Source organism: Sciurus carolinensis, chromosome 15, assembly GCF_902686445.1.
Source record: "Sciurus carolinensis chromosome 15, mSciCar1.2, whole genome shotgun sequence".
NCBI lineage: Eukaryota > Metazoa > Chordata > Mammalia > Rodentia > Sciuridae > Sciurus > Sciurus carolinensis.
The window spans coordinates 28,509,774-28,532,248 of NC_062227.1; the positions used below are offsets into that span (position 1 = coordinate 28,509,774).

Consider the following 22,475-nt stretch of genomic DNA (forward strand, 5'->3'; position numbering starts at 1 on the left):
AAAGGTACACTCATACATTGCTGGTGGGGATGCAAATTAGTGCAGCCACTCTGGAAAGCAGTGTGGAGATTCCTCAGAAGACTTGGAATGGAACCGCCATTTGACCCAGCTATCCCACTCCTTGGCCTATACCCAAAGGACTTACAATCAGCATACTACAGAGACACAGCCACATCAATGTTCATAGCTGCTCAATTCACAATAGCCAGACTTTGGAACCAACCTAGATGCCCTTCAATTGATGAATGGATAAAGAAACTTGTTATATATATACAATGGAATATTATTCAGCTATAAAGAATACTAAAATTATGGCATTTGCAGGCAAATGGATGAAATTGGAGACTATCATGCTAAGTGAGATAAGCCAATCTCAAAAAACCAAAGGACGAATGATCTCACTGATAACGGATGATGACACATAATGTGGGTGGGGAGGGGGGCAAAAATGGAGGAAGGAAAAAAATAGAAGAATGAATCAAACACCATTATCCTATGTAAATGTATGATTACACAAATGGTATGCCTTTACTTCATGTACAAACAAACATGTATCCCATTTGTTTACAATAAAAGATTTAAAAAAAATTAAAAAAAAAAAAACATTTAAAATCTAAACTTTTCAGTATGCTTCTCTTTTAGTACTTTTAACTATGTTCAGGCATTTATCCCTTCAATAAGATAAATTTTCCAGAAAACTACCTGTATAAAGAATTACTAATTTCCTTTGGACTTAGCAAGAGCCACACTATGTTGAAAATATAGCTTACCCACTGTATTCATTGAATATGTTAATATTAATAAAATAACTAAGAGCCCAACATAGTAAACATTTGTCGTTTCTGAAATATCTTTTCATCATAAATTTGGATGTGATGTATTTCTACCCAAATTAAGTTAAATGGCTGGTCCTGGTTCTTTTTTTTCTTAGTTATTCATGCACCTTTATTTTATTCATTTATTTATATGTGGTACTGAGAATCGAACCCAGTGCCTCATACGTGCTAAGTAAGTGCTCTGCCACTGAGCCACAACCCCCAGCCTCTGGTCCTGGTTCTGATGGGTATAACATCACAACATATTTAGTAAAGCATAACTCCATAGTTTTTATAGAATTTTATAACTCAGTTTAATGTACAAACATCAACTGAATTACTTGCCTTTGATTACCAGTTTATATATGAATTTTCAGTTATTATTAAAGGACACAGGACAAAGGGACAGAGTAGTCATGGCAACATAGTAAGTATTTTGCCATTTAAAAGATATGCATTATTTTTTATGTTGAGCACCAAATAATTTATTCGACTGATGTTATTGGGCAAATTATATATTTATTTATATACTGTCAAATACTCACCAGTGAAAAGACCCCCTGCTAAAAAGCAAGCATCTTTGTCATATTTAACATTGAGACGAATGGGTTTCTCAGGGTCTGGAAGAATCATTAGCTTAATTATAGGTCCTTCTATAGTACTTTTGTTATAGACAGCTTTAACCTGCATAATATGTTCTCCCCTAAAAAAAAAACAAACAAACAAAAGAAATTAAGGGGGGGGGAGGGAAGGATAAGAATTCACGTTACATTATAATCTAAAAATCTGAAGACAATTTATACCAAGTTTTAAACTCTTTTAGGGAACCTCTTCTCTTTCTACTCAGTTCCAACTCCTAACACTAAAAAAGGATGGTTATTATTCTTAACCTCAGCAAATAATAAGAAAAATCAAGACCCAAGATGGCAGATTAGAGTTACCCTTCACTCACTCACTTATCCATGAGTTGGAATCAAAACCACTGGAGAGCAGCTATTTATTGAGGTAGGTGACTGTAGATAGTCAAGAGACTTGGAGAGATCCATAGACCTTGGATAGTTGAACAAAGGGTGAGAGAATGCTCCAGAGCATACTCCTTGGCAGCAAGTTGGGTAGAGGTAAATGAGGTCGAGTTCAAGTGAGCAGCCCTAGCACAGAATTTGCACTGTGCAGGGAAGTCCAGTCTGAACAAATGGTAGAACTGGATGGAACCTTCATAGCAAACTGGCTCTGGAGAAGTTCCCTGCACTTTGCAGCAGATATAGTGATATAACAGGATGCCATCTTGAGTAGATCTTGTCTGAGTCTGCCTCTCTGGGAGTGAAAGGCCCCTACATTTTCCTGTCTTCTTGGAGCTCACAGCAACATTACCTCACTGATTCAGTAGTGTCTGCTCTGAGACTCAGTTTAGCCTCAGGGAAAAGTCACTGAAACACATATGAGAACTCTACAGTGGTAGGAAACAGATCTGTGATGCTAAAGGGAAGCTAAAGGGAACCAGGGTAACTTCCCATTTAAGGCTGGCAGCTTAGAAAGCCAGTTGCAGTGATTATGCATGGGAGCTGTCTCAGAATCCAAGAGTAATGGATAGTGGATTCTGTGGGGCCCATCATTGCCACCCTGACCCAACCTGGACCTCTCCCTGCCCTCCAAGTGGTTGCAAAAAAGTGCTAGGCATCCTGACATGCTACCATATTCAGTATTAGGCCTGTCCTTGGAGTGCACAGAGCAAATAGCCATGGAGTGCATTATTGTTGGAGAAGCTCTGTTGTTCTCCCAAGTTTGTACAGATGTGCAGGGCAGCTGAGATGTATTTCAACTAGCTCCAGCCACAAACCAGTTCAGTTGGTCACAAGACAAGCAATATAAACCAAAGAAGGGGATAAAACCGTCTAAGCCTTTGCTCTCTCCAAAGGGCTCATAGCCTAAGAAGACACAGAAAGAAACTCAGATCATCAGCATAGACTGTGATTATCCACTCTTGCATGCACAACTGGTCACTTTAGCAAAGAGAAAAATTTTATTTTCAAGACTTTTCTTTGGTTATCACTGTGTTGTATGTATGTGTATTCTCTCTTCTCACTTTAATAATCTTCCTTTTCTTTTCACTTTCACTTTTTAAAAAAAATCACTTTGTACTTTACAACTACTTCAATTTTTTATTCTTTTAAATTCTTCTTTCCTTTCTCCCTTTTTAAAATTAATTTTATCTTTATTATTATTTTAACTGTTGTTTATTCCATCTTATCTTTGTCCACTTCTTTTCTGTTATTGGTGTTGTGGTTGTAGTTACTGGGTTTTTACTCTATTTCTTTATCTAGTTTGCTTTTATTAGTTGATTTATTGTAGTTTACCTTCTTTTTTCTATGTCATGTTGGGGATAAAACCTGAATACTTAAAGCACGTTGGGTGGATTCTCTGCCATTGAGCTACTCCCAGCCCAGATGAAAGATGTAGCACCTTACTAGACACATGACCCAGTTCTGCTTTAACTGTGGCAGATACTTCAACTTAAGGAACAAGGGAGATAAAAATCCCCAGCTGATCACCCAGCCCCAAGAAGGCACAGCAACATGGGAACCTTAACTCCTGTTCCTATATATTCACCTTCTTAGCAAAAGCAAAGAGAAATAACACAAAGGTTGTGGACATGACACTTCAGAACACGTTTGTCAACTACCTCTAAATCTTATGTGCAATTGCAGTCACTCTCAGTTTCCCCACCAAGCCTCCTCTCCCCGATGTAGATTCTGCCTCTACAGATTTGCCTATTCTAGACATTTCATTAAGAAATGGAATAAAAACAAAAGTTGTGGACACGGCACCTATGAGGAATCTCAGTATGGGCTTATATAACCTATCAGACTGTATGTTGCCAACAAGACCAGAGAAATAACCATACAGAGGTTGCACTGCATATATTCTGCTGTCTACACCTCATACCTGCCTAAACTACCAGAGGGATGTCACTCTTCCAAGACCTACAGGGAAAACAGGGCCTTGGGCTCTGACACAGTGCTCTTTGTGTCAAAACCCACAAATCATGGCCAAAAAGTCACAGGGAAACTGCTCTGAGGTTCAATTGGAATTAAACTCAGTACTACAAAACAAACAGATATCCCAGGGTACATCATCTAGAGTAGGCTGGTCAGAGGTAGGGTTGTAGCTCAGGGGGTAAAGCGTTTGCCTTGCATGTGTGAGGAAGTGAGTTTGATTCTCAGCACCACATATTTAAAAAAAAAAAAAAAAAAAAAAGAGTAGGCTGATCATTAAGACAGCAAAAAATATAGGTACTATAAAGTGTCCACCAATTTCCTAACTTTGAAGCTACTGACTCTAAAGATACTGAGTGAATGAAGTGCTGGACAAAGAATTCAAAAGCATGATTATAAAAATGATCAATGAAATTAAAGAGGATATAAACATCTTGTTAAAAGAATTAAGAAAAATTATATAGGATATTAAAGAGCAGTTCAATAAAAAGAGATTCTGAACAAGAACTGAACAGAAATCATGGAAGCAAAAAGCTAAGGAGGAAAAAGAAAAAAAGAATATCACAGCTTAAAGAAAAGGATGATGGAATTATATTCAGACAGTAACAAAAGAAAAAAATATTAAGGAACAGAACATATATATCTATGGGACACACCACTACAAGACCAAACATGTATAATTGGAATAGATAAGAATTGTGTTACAAAATAAAGGCAAAGAAATCCTTTCTTGTGAAATGATAGCAGAAAATTTCTCAAATATTGGGAAAGAGGTGGACCTCCGAGTAATGAAGGTATTTAGAATTCCAAATAGACATGACCAAAAAAGGAAACTTTCCTGGACAAATTATAATTAAACTCCCAAAATACAGAAGAAAGAAGGAATACTAAAAGATTTAAGTTAAGAGGGAAGAATTAAGTCACATATAAAGGCAAACCCATGAGAAAAAATAGCATATTTCTTAGAAGAAACTCTAAAGGCCAGGAAGATAAGAAATGATGTATTTCAAAACCTGAAAGAAAATAAGCTATCCTTCAGAATCAAAGGAAAAATAAAGACCTTTCAACACGAGCATAAAGTAAATGAATTCATGACTACTAAAAACCAGAATACATTTCATATCTGGTACAACTACTCTGGAAAGCAGGATGGAGATTCCTTAGAAAACTTGGAATGGAACCACCAAATGACCTAGTTATCCCACTCCTCAGCTTATAACCAGGACTTAAAATCAGCATTCTACAATGATACACCCACATCAGTGTTTATAGCAGCCATTCACAACAGCCAAGCTATGGAACCAACCTAGGTGCCATTCAAAAGATGAACTGACAAAGAAAATGTGGTATATATACATAATGGAATATTCCTCAGCTATTAAGAAGAATGAAATTATGGCACTTGCTGTAAATGGATGGAACTGTAGAATAAGCCAGTTTCAAAACACCAAAGAATGTTCTCTTTGATATGTGCATGAAACCTATCACAAGGGAGGGTAGGGAGGGGAAGTATAAAAGTTCATTTGATTAGACAAAGGGAAATGAAGGGAAGGGGGGATGGGAATAGGAAAGACACTAGAATGAATCGGATATAACTTTCCTATGCTCATACATGAATGCACAACCAGTGTAATTCCACATCACGTTCAACCACAAGAGTTGGATCAAAACTGTAATGGGTTGCACCCCATTTATGTATAATATGTCAAAATATACCCTACTGCCATGTATATCTGAAAACAATAAATAAAAATACTTATATACCCAGAAAAGAAAGCAAGATTAATGCAATCCCAAGAGTATAAGAAAGAATAAATCTCATTAGAAGAGTAGAGAACAAATGAGAAATTCAAAGACTCAAATATTATCAGTTCAGTAAACCATCAAACCTCTGAGAGGACAAAATGAACACAGAACATTCAAAACAACCAGAAGGAAAATAACAAATCATAGGAACTAGTACATACCTTTCAATAACAACCCTTAACATAATTGATCTTACTTCTCCTACTAAAATATGCAGCCTGGCTGACTACAATAAAAAACAAGACTCAACAATTTGTTCACCAGTAAAGATGGGCACAGACTAAAAGTGCCCAAAGGTGGAAAATGATATTCCAATCATATAAAATCTGAGCAAGGAGTAGCTATACTCTTAACCAAAAAAACAAACTTCAGTGAAAAATCGCTCAGGAGACTAAGGTGGACACCACATATTGATAATGATATATCTTAACATCAATAAGATATAATAATTATAAATATATATGCTCCAAATGTTGCAGTACCTAATTTGATAAAACAAATAATACTGGACATAAAGACCTCAAGCAATAATAGTGGGTGACTTCAACATCCCACTTTCACCAGCAGATTAGACAAAAACCATCAACAGAAACATCAGAGTAAAATTAAATTATGGATCAAATAAACTTATCAGACATCTACTGAGTGTCATGTCATCAGCAGGAAAATGGATAGAATTAAGAGTATATCATGTTAAGTGAAATAAGCCAGTCACATAAAGACAAGATCTGGAAATGAGAGAGAGAGCAAAACAAAAAACAAACAAAAAAACCCACAAGCTAGAAGTAGAAAAGAGACTCTTACAGGAGGGGAAGGGACGTGAGGGCAGTGGGGAAAGAGGAGAAGGTAACAGAATAGAAGATGGACAGGATCAAACCTTAATATATATATGTATTGAAATGTCACAGCAAAACCCTTTAACCTATACAATTAGTAAGCATTAATAATTATAATTTTAAAAAAATCAGTCTCTATAACACCAATATCTATCAAATGTTCAGTTCTTACCTAGGGGCAACAACAATGAACACTCCCAAATTAGCCCTGCCCTTCTCATCCGTTTTATGCTGCTGGTTTGAAGGCATGAGCTAAAAACAAAACAAAATAAAATGATTAATTATAAAATTCTAGAGATTGATCAAGGTGTTTTCTTCTATTACAATGTTGTTTTCATCTATCCCTATTTTAAGTTATATTTGCACATACTTCTAAGAATTTTAAATCTGAAATCAGCTGAAATAATGTCTTATACAATCATATAATCCAAAAGAAAACAATCATCCATTTTGGTCAATTAAATTTGAATTTCATATTAAAAGTTACTAAGTTACAGAATTCTAGATTCACTAAATACTGGTATGAGTCATATACACGGTTACGCAAACACTGAAGGTGCACTGCAAGCTGGCCTGGGGTGGGGAACAGCACTAAAGAAACAAATAAATACAAACACTCAAGTCTAGGCATCATAGGACCCAACTTTCTGTTCAATTTTACTCAAGTGTGCTTAAATTTTGCTGAAATACTACCTTCATGGTGATAAACAAGCTTTCACTTTCAAGTGACTAAGAACTGGAAGCCACATTTCCTAATAGGCTTGAAAAGTCTCAACCTTTATGGATGCTATTCCAGAAACTAGAATAAAACCCTTATTCTGAGGTTGAAAATAACCACTATTTAACTTTCTTAGAAGTGAACATTCAGAACAAAAGTGATTTGTAGATTGTAGTAGTAGAAAATCAAGTTTCTCTTAAACTCTAACCCTCATCTCTGCTTAAGAGAACAGAGTAGAGAATAATGTTACATGCTGACAGAAAAAGCCATGGTTGGAGAGGAGAAAAAGGGGGAAATTGAAATTTTTAATAAAGGACGAAGTCCTATATTAACATTTGTCCCATTTTGGATCCATTGCTTTTTGACACATTTTAAAGTTCTTTTTCCAATCTGGGTCCCAAATCCCTGTTGCAAAGTCAGAGAAATCTTGTATTTCATGTTACATAACAATCTCATTGTCTTGTTGGACAGTCTTACGAACCCTGACTCTCATTATTTTAGTAGGAAAGGAGTTCTGAGTATCACAAGCCATTTTTGGTACTTTAATCTTCCATATTGGATTTTAAGATCAAAATTTGAAGTCCTGGGAAATCTCTGTTGGGAATCTAAGTGAACTAACTGATTTTGAGAAAACTGCCACCTTGAAACAATGTTTCTTCAATTCATGAAATATTTGTGGATATTCCAGACTGTCTGAATGTAATCCCAGGAACTTTCTGTAGGTTGCCTAGCAACAACTTGGTTGGGATCAATATGTTTCCTTCAGTCAACAAAAGGTACTGTGTAAAAAATACAACCTTGCAAGAACTAGCTTTTCTTCTTTTTCATAGTAAGAGGGCCTCCAACATTGCATCAGGCACCTAGTCTCCACTACAGAGCAGTAGCCTGTCCCAATATTCAAGGCAACAGCCGATACCTAACATTGAACTTTCTGGTACTCAAGCACTATATCTCTCCCTAGACCCTAGAAGGCCATATTCACACTTGGCACATTAAAAAAAAAAAAAAAAAAAAAAACAGAGGAGAGGGGTTTCACCCTAGAAAACAATATAGTCTATTAGCTGTGCCCAGACACTGGTAGTTCTCCACAGAATTAGAGGACAGATATCTGCATGCCTCTTTTTGCTTAGCCTCAGCACGTTTTTCCAATAATGTCTACTCCTTAACCCACACTGTGGATCTTCATGGTATTTGTCTTCATTCACTTTGTTAAAATTATCTATCCATCTTACGCGGAAGTGCAAACATTATTAGTATTGTATGAACACTCAAACTGCCATTAACTGTATAATGTTATACTAAGTAGTAATAAAGGTCATAAGACATATGTATAAACATATAAATATATGTATATATATCTTTATATATACAAATGATAATGTGTGTGTGTATATGTATATATATATTTAATTTTGCAGTACTGGGGATTGAACCCAAGGTCTTACCTACGTCAGGAAAGTGCTCTACCACTAAGCCAAACACCCACCTTTTAAATTTTATTTTGAGACAGGGTCTCACTAGTTGCCCAGGCTGGCCTTGAACTTGTCATCCTTCTGTCTTGTCTCCCTAGTAGCCAGGATTATAGTTACGTACCACCACACCCAGCTAAGATGGTATTTTAAAAAGAGAAAGAAATGTGATACCTAAAGATATTATCTTTAGGTACAATTTCTTTTTATGTGTGTCACACGGGATCAAACCCAGGGTGTTGCTCATGCTAGGCAAACACTATACTAGAACGCTACATCTGCAGCCCTGAAGAACAGAGTTTTAAGTGAAAAATCATTAGAGAAGTTTAAAACTTACCTTTAAATTGTTAGCTTTTGTGAGACTTATTTTAACATGTGGTACTGGTGCTGGATTATCCCACTGATCACAAAGTTGAACAGTGAGAGGGTTCTGTAATTCTCTTCCATTAATCACTGGAATGGACTGAAATGAATATCAATATTTAGAGGCATTAAAACACACATGTCCACCAACATACTTACATGCATACTTATAAAACAACTTACTTTATTTATTCCTGTTTTATTCACAAATCACTACTTTCATAAATGAAAGTAAAGATCTGAAAGTCAACTAAATTACCACAAATGTCCCTCTTATAGAAATGATTGAAGTTTGATAAAAGGAAAAACAGCATTTGACATCAGTGACTTTTAACACAGTTTTCTATAAGTTACATATTAGAATGAATTCAGTGGAAACAAGTTTTGGTTCTAAGATTTAGCATTGGCTATCTGTAGTTTAGCTCCTCTGGCAATATTTAGCTCTCTACCATTGTGTATTATGTGATATAACTTTCTATTCCTTGGTTAAAGAGGACAAATGATCTACACAGTCTTGTTGGTTTTAAATGCTTTTTGTTTTCTCCCTAGAAAATATGTTAAGGCTTTTATAATTTTTGGACTGTGTCTGCTGACTTAGGACACATTGTCAAGCAAGATAACTGATAAAGGTCCAATCCTGTGTCAAAATTTTTTTTTTGGAGGGTACTAGGGATTGAGCCCAGGAGTACTTCACCACTGAGTTACATCACCAGTTCTTTTTGAGCATCTGTAAATTGCTGAGGGTAGCCTAGAACTTTCGTTCCTTTTGTCTCAGCTTCTTGAATTGTGAGAATTACAGGTAGGTACCATTGAGACTGGCTTTGTATCAGAGTTTAAAGTTAAAAAAAGAAGATAGGAGAGAATGAAAGAGTGAAAAAGGAAATTTTATTTATCATCTCTCTCCTATCCACATTTCTTCTGCTTTTTCCACTTCTCACTCTTATCTCAGTTAGCTGGGTATCTAATTATGTTGTAAGTTTAATAGAAATGGGAGAAAAATTAATGCTGTGTAAACAAAACAAACAAGAACCTTGAGACTAATTTAGGTATAATGCTTACCTCCTATAAAGTTTACAAGGTTATAGTTGACTGTTATTTCATTTGCCAACGGTTATAAAAAAGTTGAATTTTAGAAAGTGGTAAAAATTTCTGAGTACTTTAATCCTTATCACATAACTATCCATCTTAACTTCTCTTAAAGGATATCCTAACTCTTTAAAGGATTCCTAACTACTTTTACTTTCTTTCAGTAAATGCCTTTTTTTTTTTTTTTTTTTCCAGCACTAGGGATCAGATTCAGGGCCTAGTGACTCCTAGGCAACTGCTGTACTACTGAGTCCCAGTCCTTTTAAAAAGTTTTATTCAGTGACAGTGTCTTGCTGAGTTGCTCAGGCTACCCCAAAGTTTCTCTCCTCTTAACTCAGCCTCCTCTAGTACATTTTTGTGCCACATTTAGCACACCCAGCACAGAAAATGACTATGGCCCAAACTGGTAGAAATTAAATTTTCTGACAAATAGTAGAAAAAAGTCAATGTCCAAAATTAAATGTTTGTGAAAAAAAGAAGTTGCATTTCCAGCCCTTCTCTGTCACTTTTAAATTTTGGCATGTTATTTAACATTTCAGAATTTCAGTTTCCTCACTTATAAAATATTATGTGTATATTTACATGTTTATTTAAAAAATTATTTTACTAGGTTATGTCAGTTCTAATTTCTATTTACCTCCTATGAGGAGAAGGTGGATCAAGAATTAAATTAGGAAAATGAGATACAAAGTGATTTTTTACAGTCTTATGGATATACAAACATGACTGACAGATGAAGTTAGCTTTTTGTTTTATTTTTTAAAATATTTTTATTAGTTGTCAATGAACCTTTATTTTATTTATTTATTATATGTGGTATTGAGAATCGAACCCAGTGCCTCTCACATGCTAGGTAAGTGCTCTACCATTAAGCCACAACTCCAGGCCCTTGTATTTTATTTTAACGTTCCTGGATTATTGTGCTATCTACAAATAAATCTTAAAACAAATTAATAAGCTGTCATTATTTTTATAGTTTCGTCCTCAAAATCATACAAAAAGATGAACATGTAAGATTTTTCCCACCTGTGAAAGCACACAATATTGACTATATTGTTTCATAATATAGTCAACTAACAAGTTCCTTATTAGTAACAATAGGCATAAAAAATGCTTTTATTTACACAGTGCAAATGCTCCCAGATAAAAATAAATGCATTGGTTTTTCAGTGAAACCCCCTGCTCAACACACTATTGGTTTAAAAACTTTTTTAAAGCATACTATCATAACCACTTTTTGTTTTTTAAACTCATGAATCAAAAAGGACAATATAAAAGTGGGGTACAGGCATGTAAATCTTTCTTATATGACCTGCTCCTTTACTAGAATCATTTTATCTAGTTGGCAGTTATGTGAGTTCAATTTACTCAAAAAGTATGTAAGTCTTATCAATAGTCTGCTACACCATAACTGAATGCCAGAATCTGAACATTTTTAAATTAGCATTCCATAAGAGGACACAAAAATTTCAGACAGGAGGTTTAAATTCAAGAGATCTATTGGACAATATGAGGACTATAGTTAATAATGTATTTTTTGAAAATTGCCAGAGTAAATTTTTAAATGTTCTCACCACAAGATGTGAGATCACGTATATGTTATATTAGCTAAATTTAGCCAATGAACAATGTATACATATTTCAAAAACCATATAACAAACATATAATTTGCAGTTCTTAATTAAAAATAAATTAAAATGTTTAAAAAATAAAATTAGAATTCTAAAATTTGGTAAAAAAATATCCAAGGTAAGATTTGGCATATTTTTGCAAAATTACTGTTCTAAGATTTAAGTACTTTCATAGGTTCGCATACTGAAGTATATATGGGTATAATGACCTGATATCTGGGATATGCTTTTAAAAACTCCACTAAAAATTTTTGAGGAAGTATAAGAACAATGAAACAAAAACTGGCAAAAATCAGTAACTAATAAAACTGGGTTAACTGAATACTGAGGGGTTCATTATGGTATTCTTAATTTCTCTGTATGTTTGAAAATCATTATAATGCATGCATTGTTTTTAAGATCTGAAATATTTATTCATTATATGAACAAACTAGGACAGTGACCAATTAAATAATGAAATGTTAAGTTTTACATTACCCTTGTTCTCTTGTTATTGTTACTTTTACATGCTGTGTAATATTAAACTCTTTCTTTCAAATTATAAAGTTACTTACCTCTTTTAGTTCTGGCCAGTCTACAAGGAGAAGTTTAGCTGGAGGTCCAGAAATTAGTTGAACTCGAATAAAGTCAGAAAACTCACGCCAAGTAAAACAAAGATCCTTATTTCCAGGAGGACCTGGAATAAATCTGATCCCTCTTACACTTATACTTTGTGTGTTTTCCTAATGAGGAAAATACATTGAAAAAACACAGGTGATAATGCTTAGTTAGAAAGAAAAAAATTAAATGTTTTGTTATTAGTCCATGGCAACACAGGTATGTTTCTGGGTAACATAATGATAGATAGACTATACCCATGCCAATAGTGGCATACCATAAATTTTACTTTAAACAAGGAGAAACTGAATTTCTTTTTTTCGGTAGGATAGAACTTAAAAAGTTGTTTGTTTCTTTGTTACTAGGGATTGAACTCAGGGGCACTTAACCACTGAGCAATATCCCCGTTCCTTTTTACCTTTTATTATGAGAACAGGGTCTCACTAAGTTGCTGGGCTGGCTTGATCTTGTGATCCTCCTCAGTCTCTTGAATCCCTAGGATTAGGTGTCCCTGCACCTGGCAAAATCTAAAAGGTTTGGCTACATATTACCTTATCATTTCTTAATTTTCCTGTTCTTTATACAGGAAAAATGCTTATTTAAAATGCTTGAGACCAGAAGGACTTTAGAGTTTAGTCTTTCAAATTTTGGAATATTTGTATAAATTTTACTGGTTGAGTCATTCCAATTCGAAAATACCTCAAAATGTGAAACTTTTTGAATGTCATTGTCAGTACTCAAAAAGTTTCAGATTTCAGAGCATTTCAGATTTTGGATTAGGAATACTCAATCTGTATTGCTTCTTTTTGCCTGTCAGATAACCTTTATACTTGTGTTCTTTTCCTGAGTTTGCAACCGTCTTTACCAGATATCACTGTAGCTTTTATTTAGTTATTTGCACATATGATACCTTACTGAAGGGGTCTTCCCTGACCACTCTACATGATGGCACACTATCACCCACTTCCTTATTTTTCTCACCACTTTCTTCTTATCTATTGCATGCCCTACCCTTGGACAAGGTGATCTCCACAAGGGTAGGTGCTTTGTACTGTTCAATCCATTAGTTGGAATAATGCCTAATATATCACATTAATGGGAATCAATGAAATTAACCAATAATCTTTGCAATGTAACTAAATGCCCTAAACTGACTTCATTCTACCTGAGCACTGTAGTATTCACATTTTAATAGTTGACCCTTAATGATTTAATCATCTTACATTTCCTCCAAGTATAAATCTTCAAACTTAATGTTTTATGTTCTAAAACAAATGTTTATACAGCATTTTAGGTAAAATAAACACTGCAATAATACAAGTTAATCTCCCTTTAATCGAATGGATTTAGGAGAAATCTCCCTTTAATCGAATGGATTTAGGAGAATTTTTCAATATTTAGAAAACAAATCAAATAGATATTCATCAGTAAAACATTCAAAGTTCAAAATACATAAAGTCTATCATAGGATTATACATTTAACAGCAGAAACAAGAAGTGATTCCTTTTTAAAGTCATGTTGGAAGTAATTCTGATTTTATTTCAAATCTTGAAAATAAAACTGCATTCATAAATTGTGATCAATACAAACAGAATTAAACATAAAATTCTGAAATTGAGCCCGGAGAGTACATATTGGTTGTAAAATAATAGAAAGCTGAAAGAAGGCCACTTGGCTACAGAGCAAAAAGCTATGAGAAAGTTGTGAGATTACAAAAGTGGAGTATCATAGGGTACTGTAGGCCCCCTAAAGCGAATAATACTGTAGGATCTCAAGTTGGAGGCCAACCTCAGCAACCTTGTGAGATCCTAGCAACTTAGGGAAACTGTCTCAAAATAAAATAAAGGACTAGGAATGTAGCTTAGTGGTAAAGTGCCCTTGAATTCAATCCAAAAAAGAAAAGGAGTATTATTATGTAAAACCTAGTAGTCCCCCCCCCCCCCCCCCAGTAGGAACTGAAAATTCACCATTGATTCAGTTAGGTGGAACAGTCTAAAAACATGATCGGAGTGGCTTGCTAAGAAACATCAAAAAAGGATATTCCTATTCTAGGAAAACTACTATTACATACAACACACAAAATTCTTCCAAAGAGTTTTAATTTTAAAGGAGGAATTTTTACCATAAAAGGGAGGAGAGCGGATTGACAGGAATACAGGGCCAAAGTGAGTCTGGTGGTTTGTTTTTTAAGAAGAGAGTTATTTTAGCATGTTTATATTAGCTGATAGAAATGATCTAACAGGGGAAACTGAAGATGTAGAAAGACAGGTTATAATTTAGTAGCAATTAGGTGAAACAGGATAGAACCTGTGCATAGTCATTATGTTATGCATAACAACAGGAGCACATTTATCTTCTCATTTCATCTACACACAGAGTTAAAGCTAGCTAATGGAAGAACCTAAAAGTCAAAGAAAGACTTTATCACTGTACACACACACACACACACACACACACAAATCATTAAAAGTTGTTCAGCAGGGCTCCAATTTAGTCAAAGTGCCATTCTGAAAATTAGAAAACAATAGCATAACAGTTTAGTGGAAACAGAAACTCTACTTGGGAAGGGCAACGATGAGGTTATTCTTGCCTGTCAAATGAAAAGTGTAATGGAGGCTCAAAGAGTCTTAAAAAGGTCAATGTTCTTCTAAGTGAATTCAACTTCCCTTACGCCTGAGAAAAGTCTCACCCACACTGGCCTGGCAGATTCCTTGAAGATCCAACTCCAGAATGTCCTCTTCCCTAATGCCACCTTTGACTTCTCCAAGCAGAGTACATCATGCTTGTTTGTTTTAAACTGTAAGAACCCCATTAGGGATTTTATTTTTCAAGATAAACTGAATTAATTGCACAGTGGTCAACTTTAACAATAAGTTTTCTTTCTTTTTTTTTTTTTTTTGCCGTGCTGGGTATTGAACCCAGGGCCTTGTGCTTGCAAGGCAAGCACTCTACCAACTGAGCCATATCCCCAGCCCAACAATAAGTTTTCTCCTTGGCATCCTTTTTAATGCAGGATGGTTGTACTGGTGCTCACAACAAGAAGTTTAATTAGCTAAAAATTAACACACATATAATACACACATATATACATACACACACAAAATACTTATGGAGAAATGATGTAATATCTATAATTTATTACAAGACGATATGGTGAAGAAAGATGTGATGGTTATTAAAGTTGAATGAGAGGAACACAGGAGTAACTTTTGGTATTCTACCTTTTGTATAAGTTTGAAAATCTTCATTATGAAAGTTTTTTTTAAGACTTTGCATTAGAAAAATCAAGTCAAATCTCTTAGATATTTTTACTTTCCCCCCAATTATTTTATACATTAAAAAAAAATGATATAAAGAAACTGTTACAGAAAGTAGCCTTACCTGTAAAGTAGTTTTCAAATTTGAGCTATCAAGTCCAACTCCAGCAATTGACAAAGCTGATAAACAACCTGGTGAAAATGCTGGAATCTGATTTCCATACTGATCTGTAACTATCAGGACTTAAAAAGAAAAATGTTTTATCTCTAAGTGTTATCTTTTTAGTAAAAGACATAAGTATCTATGACATACTTGAAACATTCTTAGAAACTTAACTTGTTCTCTTACATAAGTAATTTTTGGCATTAAGTGAGTATGTTCATTTCTTTTGTAATCACTAAAAATAAATCAAAATCTATGTAAGAACATTTAAACTACATATTTAACATAATGCTAATGCTACCTTTCTTTCTTTCTATTTTTTTTGGTGGTATTGGGGATCAAACCCAGGGCCTCATGCATGCTAGGCAAGCACTCTATCATTGAGCCACAGCCCAAACCTAACCCTTAATCAGATTTTTTTTTTTTTTTTTTTGCAGTACTGGGGGATCGAACTCAGGGCCTTGTGCTTTCGAGGCAAGCACTCTACCAGCTGAGCTATCTCCCCAGCCCCCTTAATCAGATTTTTTACCATGAAAATTTAAAGAAAATATTTTAATATTATATAATTTTTTAGATAAAATGAAATAACAGACTGCATAGGAATATTTATATTTTTAAAATTAATTATTATTTCTTTTAACAAAAGGTCAGATTTTTTTTTTTTTTTTTTTTTTTTGGTGGCAGTGGGGCACAAGCCAGGCAAATTTGCTCTACCACTAACCTACATCTCTAACCCTTTTTAAGATTTCTTGTTTTAATTTTTTTTTTTTTTTTTTTTTTTGTGGTACTGGGGATCGAACTCAGGGCCTTGTGCTTGCGAGACAAGCACTCTACCAGCTGAGCTATCTCCCCAGCCCTCTTGTTTTAATTTTTGACAGGGTATTGCTAACTTGTCCAGGCTGGCCTCAAACTTTTGATTCTCTTGCCTCAGCCTCTCAAGTAGCTGGGATTACAAGTATGTGCCACCATGTCCAGTTGCAAAACAGATTTTGAAGCAATGTCAATGCTTGTCTTTCAGATTATGCATATTAAAATACTAATATAAGGAAACGACCACAGAAGAAAGAAGGCCATACTAACCGACTTCTCCTTGAAGCTCTTGGCCCATTTGTACTGTTTTTCCCCCTTTTAATTCACATTTTAAATGTTTGGCTTCATCAGGAAGTGGCCTGAAATTGTTTAAAAGCTTTCAGTTATACCATTAACTATAGAAAAAAATTTAAAGTAGTTCCACTATTCTAAAGAGCAACACATATATAATGTTATAAAACTTAATCAAGACATCCCTCCAAATACCTCTTCAATTCAAAAAGTACAGCTATTAACTCAAAAAATAATTTGTCATAGTATTGATGCTGCATTAAAAGGAAATTATGACAAAAATGCATTGAGAAAACAGTGAAAATACATATATGTACATATATCTTTCATACAATGAAAAAATATATATAATCTCCAAAAAACATTTTAAATCATAGTTAGGTTAAAAGGAAATTAAGACAAGAGTGCAGTGAGAAAATAAATTAGTAATAATAATCCATCGAGAGAATTGATTATGGTCAGAAAAGTGATATATCTTAAAACTATCTCAAATGCAGACCTGATCTAAGTGTTGGAAATACTATGAAAACAGGTGGAGGAATTACAAAGCAAAGGGTCACTAGAAAAGAGGTGGCCAAGGAAATGATAGGTCAGGGAAGATGATAGGTTTTTACAAATTAAGTAATTAAGGAATTGATAAGCCTTTCCCTTCTCTGAGTTCTTCATAATAAATTGGAATCAGTCAATAAAAGAATTTTTCTTTTTGAATATCACACTGATTGATCACACTGCATCTTTTCATTTTTCATGCCTTTGTCATTTTGCAGGTATTTTCACTGTTGCTTTCAGTAGGAAGACTTTCCTTTAATGAAAGTTCTAGTTGTTTCAGTTAGTAGAGGGCTGATTCAATGTAGGGTTATAATCATGGTAAGAATTAATCACCATCTACAGTTAAGTTTTATTCCAAAGACAACCTACCATAGAAACGGCAATATTTTTATCTCATAAAAAACTTTTGCGTGTATGCATTGAAGAGAAATGTTTATGACATATGCCAAATTTTAAAGTATCTCAAAATATACCAATTCCACAAACCTTACTGTAAATGCACTTTCCAAAGACACATGATCATCTTGGAATGAAACCTGGCAATAGCGCATATCTTTTACAGATGTTGGTACTTGTACATCAGGAAGCAGACCCTGTAGCAAGTGTTCTTTGTTAATCTCAGGAGTCCAATTAACCTGGAAAATAATAGCATTATTTAAGAATACAGAGCTTGATCTGTCTAAAGCACTACTACTGCCACTTATCTTCCTGAACACACTTATACCCCAAGGAGAGAGAGAGTCCCTTTATGATCAAAAATGATTCTTGTTATTTATTCAGATGATAGGAGAAAAAAAGTACTGTTTTTGTCTTCGCTGCTATTGTACCATAATGTTTGGTGTAATGAAACAAAAAATTTCAAGTTCTTACTTAAGAACTGCCACAATGGTCATTACTGTTTAAAACTATAGAAAAAAGAGGGAAAAAACTATAGCTCAGATTATATGATCAATTCAGAGAAATATGAATAAAGGCTTTGAATGAGATCTGGTTAGACCTTTATACAGCAAGGTGAGAAAAAAGAAGTTACGTCCATTAATGTAATTACCTTTCTGGTCGTCCTTTGGTCTTAATCTTTAGAGGTTTTAAGCTCTAAATTTTATATCCTCCGAATTCCTTAATTGATTACTGAATCAATTAATTATACTTCTTCACACTGATTATCCTACTCTTCCTACTTCTAAAACTTTGAATCCTTTTAAGAATTTTTAGCTTAACATTCTACTTTCAGCCTTCTATACTTGTGATTTTAAAATCATCAATATCCTAATATTGTTTTATAGTATATGCTACCCTAGTGATGGAGGATAAGAAGCAAGCAGGAATTATATAAAAAGGACAAAGCCTTTCTACCCTCATCCTAGCTGTGCTGCCCTCTCAATGTAGGCCCTGCTCAGTTCAAACTGATTTCCTGCAATCCTGGCTTAATTCTCTAAAAACTACACATTAAACTTTAAGAAAAGAGTAGTATTCACTATCTTTCTGGTAACTTGTGCAAGCAAAGTAAACTGCTGTATTTTTTCAGTATTTATATACTTCTTCACATACGTATTACTGTTTATATTTTGCCACTGTTTTAGGCTCCTTTCTTTTTAAATGGGTTACTGATGAAGTTCGAGTGTTGTGCCTCTAATTCCATTTTCCCCATAAGCCTTGTGATTTTTACTGCATGGTTCTGCATGGCACAGTGCATTTTAGGAATTTTTGTGTCTCATTATGGCAGAACTGACTGGACTTTGAAAGAAGCAAGCATAGATTGCCCAAAGCTCTTTCAATCAACCATAAGGAGAAAGACACAGAGCTGTCTACTTTATGTGGTAAGAATCTTAATAGTTCATCATGCAGATTCAATCCAATCTAAGTGTAAATGTTGAATTTATATGACAACCAGTTGATGAGGGCCAATAAAACTATTTTCTAAGGAACATATTTTTTATAAAGTGGTATACTAATTTCAAATGGCCAAATAAAGGTTCTATAGTTAACAATATGGTTTCACTGTTGACTTTTTAATACTTTCATTTGTTTAATGCCTTCAGAATAACTACAAACATATTGCATGGTAATGGGCAGAAATTATGACTGCAGATATATATTTGATGAAAAAGTGTATAACTAAATAAAATGCCAAAACCTAGCAATTTTGATTAAGGGTCAAAATATGGATGATTCTCACATGTGAATCATCCATATTTCAATGTTGTCCATGAAAAAAACTCTCTCAGCCTAGAATTTTAAAAATAGTCATTTTCTCTAAGTTGCTTCTTAGAGGCTACCCATAAAACTTCTTGCTTGTACTGGGCATGGTGGTGAATGACTATAATTCCAGTGACTCGGGAGGCTGAGGTGGGAAGATCACAAGTTCAAAAACAGCTTCAGCAACTTAGCGAGACCTTGTCTCAAAACAAAAAATAAGGTCTGGAGATGTAGCTCAGTGGTTAATCACCCCTGGGTTCCATGCCCATATATAAATAAATAAATAAATAGATAAATAAATTCTTGCTCATTCCAAATATAAAATGAAAAAAAAATTCTTGCAAGTTAACCAATTTGAGATACTTACTTTAATTTTTTCTGCTAAAGCTGATGTTATATTGATTTCTCTTTCTCCTTCATCATACATTTGAAAAATCAGATTACGCATAACATCCCCTGCTATCCAATTAACCTCATCCTGATGTTTGATCTGGATTGCCTTTTGTCCCTCTACACTAAATATCTGTAGTCGGGCAACATGGCTACTAGGAAGCAACTTGATAGTCTTTTCCACAGGTAACACATCTTTACAGCTCTAGGAAGAGAGAAAAATATTATCATATACTTAATTACACCTCTACTAAAAACTTTTTAAAAACTTAGCAGTGACTCCATTACACTGTTGAAGAATTTAGTTTCAAAATTATGGAAGATCATCTTAAATACTGTTACATTTTGTCATTAAGAGGCCACTGTATTAATAACTTCATGTTTTACATCATCAAGTTATAAAGGGCCTTGTTTACATTCTTAAAACCAATAATAAGATATTTGCACTAAAAGGATTTCTTTACCCTCATTTCTGAATGTTTTAAAAGTACTGTAAATTTATGAAATTTTTACTATGTCAGATTCAGTGACCATCACTTATTCATAATAAAGATAAAGAAATTAGGAATATCTCATTGGAGAAAGTTATCAAACATTATATTACTTAATTACGATAGGTTACACTGAAGTGTTTTGTTTTACCAGTTGACGACACACACTGGGGTAAATGAACAAAGCTGCTTAAAGTCATAGAAACCTAGATGTATTGAAGGTTGGGCTGATCAATATACTGGAAAATTGCAATTATTATTGGCATGCCAGTGTTCCACAGATCAGTGAAGAACTGGATTATGCTATATAAATTGATTTTAGGGGGCCTGGGGTAGTAGCTCAGTAGTAGAGCACTGGCCTGCACATGTGAAGCAGTAGGTTCAATCCTCAGCACCACATAAAAATAAATAAATAAAAAAAAGACATTGTGTCTATCTAAAACTAAAAAATATTTTAAAATAGATAAATAAATAGATTTTAGGTACACAAAATATAATGACATCATTATTTCATAATCACACTATAGTGCATTCCACAGCATACACTAAATTTAAAATAAGCTTAACTCTAAAATAGTTTTACCTTTACCCTGTTTAATTCATTTCCTTCCTCCTCTAGTTGCAGCCATTCCTATGGAAACCCATTCAAGTGGCTGATAATGTATTTAAAATCCCTACCTTGCAGAATATCAGGCAATCTATTAGAAATTTATCTTACTTGCTTGACTCAAGTTAAGCAAGTAACTAACTCCAGTTAAGATTTTATAACTGCGCATTAGAGGATATACCTTGGTATTTGTTTTAAATGTTCAGGACTCCTGGTCTTCTGCCTACTGCTGCTTTCTAGTATTCACATAAATCCTACTTGTTACCTCCAAGTCCAGATTCTTCTCTAATTCTAAGTCCTGTACTTCTTGATCTTTTAGATGATAGTTTGTTAAAAAATATGTTGTTCATATTAATTCAAAAAGGAAATAATATTTAAGATTATCAAATATAATCAGCTTCAAGAGAATGAGAATAAAGCTGTCATCTCATTCTAATTTAAAAAATGGAAGGCATCTTTTATCCTTTGAGGTTCAAGATATACTAATAATTGGTGTATAATCAGCAGACAAGTATGAGCAAATAAATTGATTAGGTTATCCGCCAATTATATTGATTACTATGAAATCTCTTTTAAGCTAGGCATAATGGCGCATGCCTGTAATCCCAGTGGCTTGGGGGGCTGAGGCAGGATTGCAAGTTCAAGGCCAGCCTCAGCAATTTAGCGAGGTCCTAAGCAACTTAGTGAGATTCTGTCTCAAAATAAAAAATAAAAAGGGCTAGAGATGTGTCTCAGGGGTTAAGTGCCCTTAGGTTCAACCCCCAATAACCTCCCCTCCCCAAAAAAAGGAAAGATAAAGACAAAATAAATCACATTTAAATATTTTATTTATTGTTACTCTATTCAGCAATACTGCCTGTTTATAGTGCCCTCCTCCCTTATTGGCTTCACCATCAGCCGGGATGCTTTTCCAATAAAGAATATTCTATTTGTAGGTTTTGAGAAAATCCCTTTATGTGGAAATACTAATAAAAATCTACATGTTTATGGAAATACAACAAAGTTGTTAAAGACTAATTGTTTTAATAATCAATACAATATTAATAAACAGTAACAACTTACAGGTATTTCAATTCTTGCTTTAAGTGTCTGATCTTTTTTAATATTCTGAACATGAATTGCAGACCCTGTTAAAATACTGGTTCCAGAACTACTGCAATCCACAATGTAGACTGGAAGGTTTGGAGCACCTAAAAACTGTAAGAAGGATGAAAAATAATTTAAAACTCTAACAAATGTAACTGATTATTTAATAATTACTCAAAATTTCAAATGATTCACTGCAGCTACTATTTACATGTATAAATTGGAAAATTCTAAATAGTACTCAAAATTCTAGAGAATTAACCAGGCATGGTGGTGTACACCTATAATCCCAATGACTAAGGAGGCTAAGGCAGGAGGAT

General features: G+C 34.1%; 1 protein-coding gene across 2 annotated transcripts in view; it reads right to left on the minus strand.

Annotated features, from left to right (window-relative positions):
• Smchd1 (structural maintenance of chromosomes flexible hinge domain containing 1) overlaps positions 1–22,475 on the minus strand; it is a 157,502-nt gene that overhangs the window by 66,425 nt on the left and 68,602 nt on the right. For both annotated transcript variants that reach the window (XM_047526412.1, XM_047526413.1), the window contains exons 24-32: positions 22,132–22,266; positions 19,949–20,176; positions 17,872–18,020; positions 16,816–16,904; positions 15,697–15,815; positions 12,272–12,439; positions 8,975–9,100; positions 6,623–6,702; positions 1,361–1,518 (exon numbers count right to left, since the gene is read on the minus strand). In XM_047526412.1, the coding sequence (XP_047382368.1) occupies positions 1,361–1,518; positions 6,623–6,702; positions 8,975–9,100; positions 12,272–12,439; positions 15,697–15,815; positions 16,816–16,904; positions 17,872–18,020; positions 19,949–20,176; positions 22,132–22,266 (1,252 nt within the window). The remainder of the gene's footprint in view (positions 1–1,360; positions 1,519–6,622; positions 6,703–8,974; positions 9,101–12,271; positions 12,440–15,696; positions 15,816–16,815; positions 16,905–17,871; positions 18,021–19,948; positions 20,177–22,131; positions 22,267–22,475) is intronic.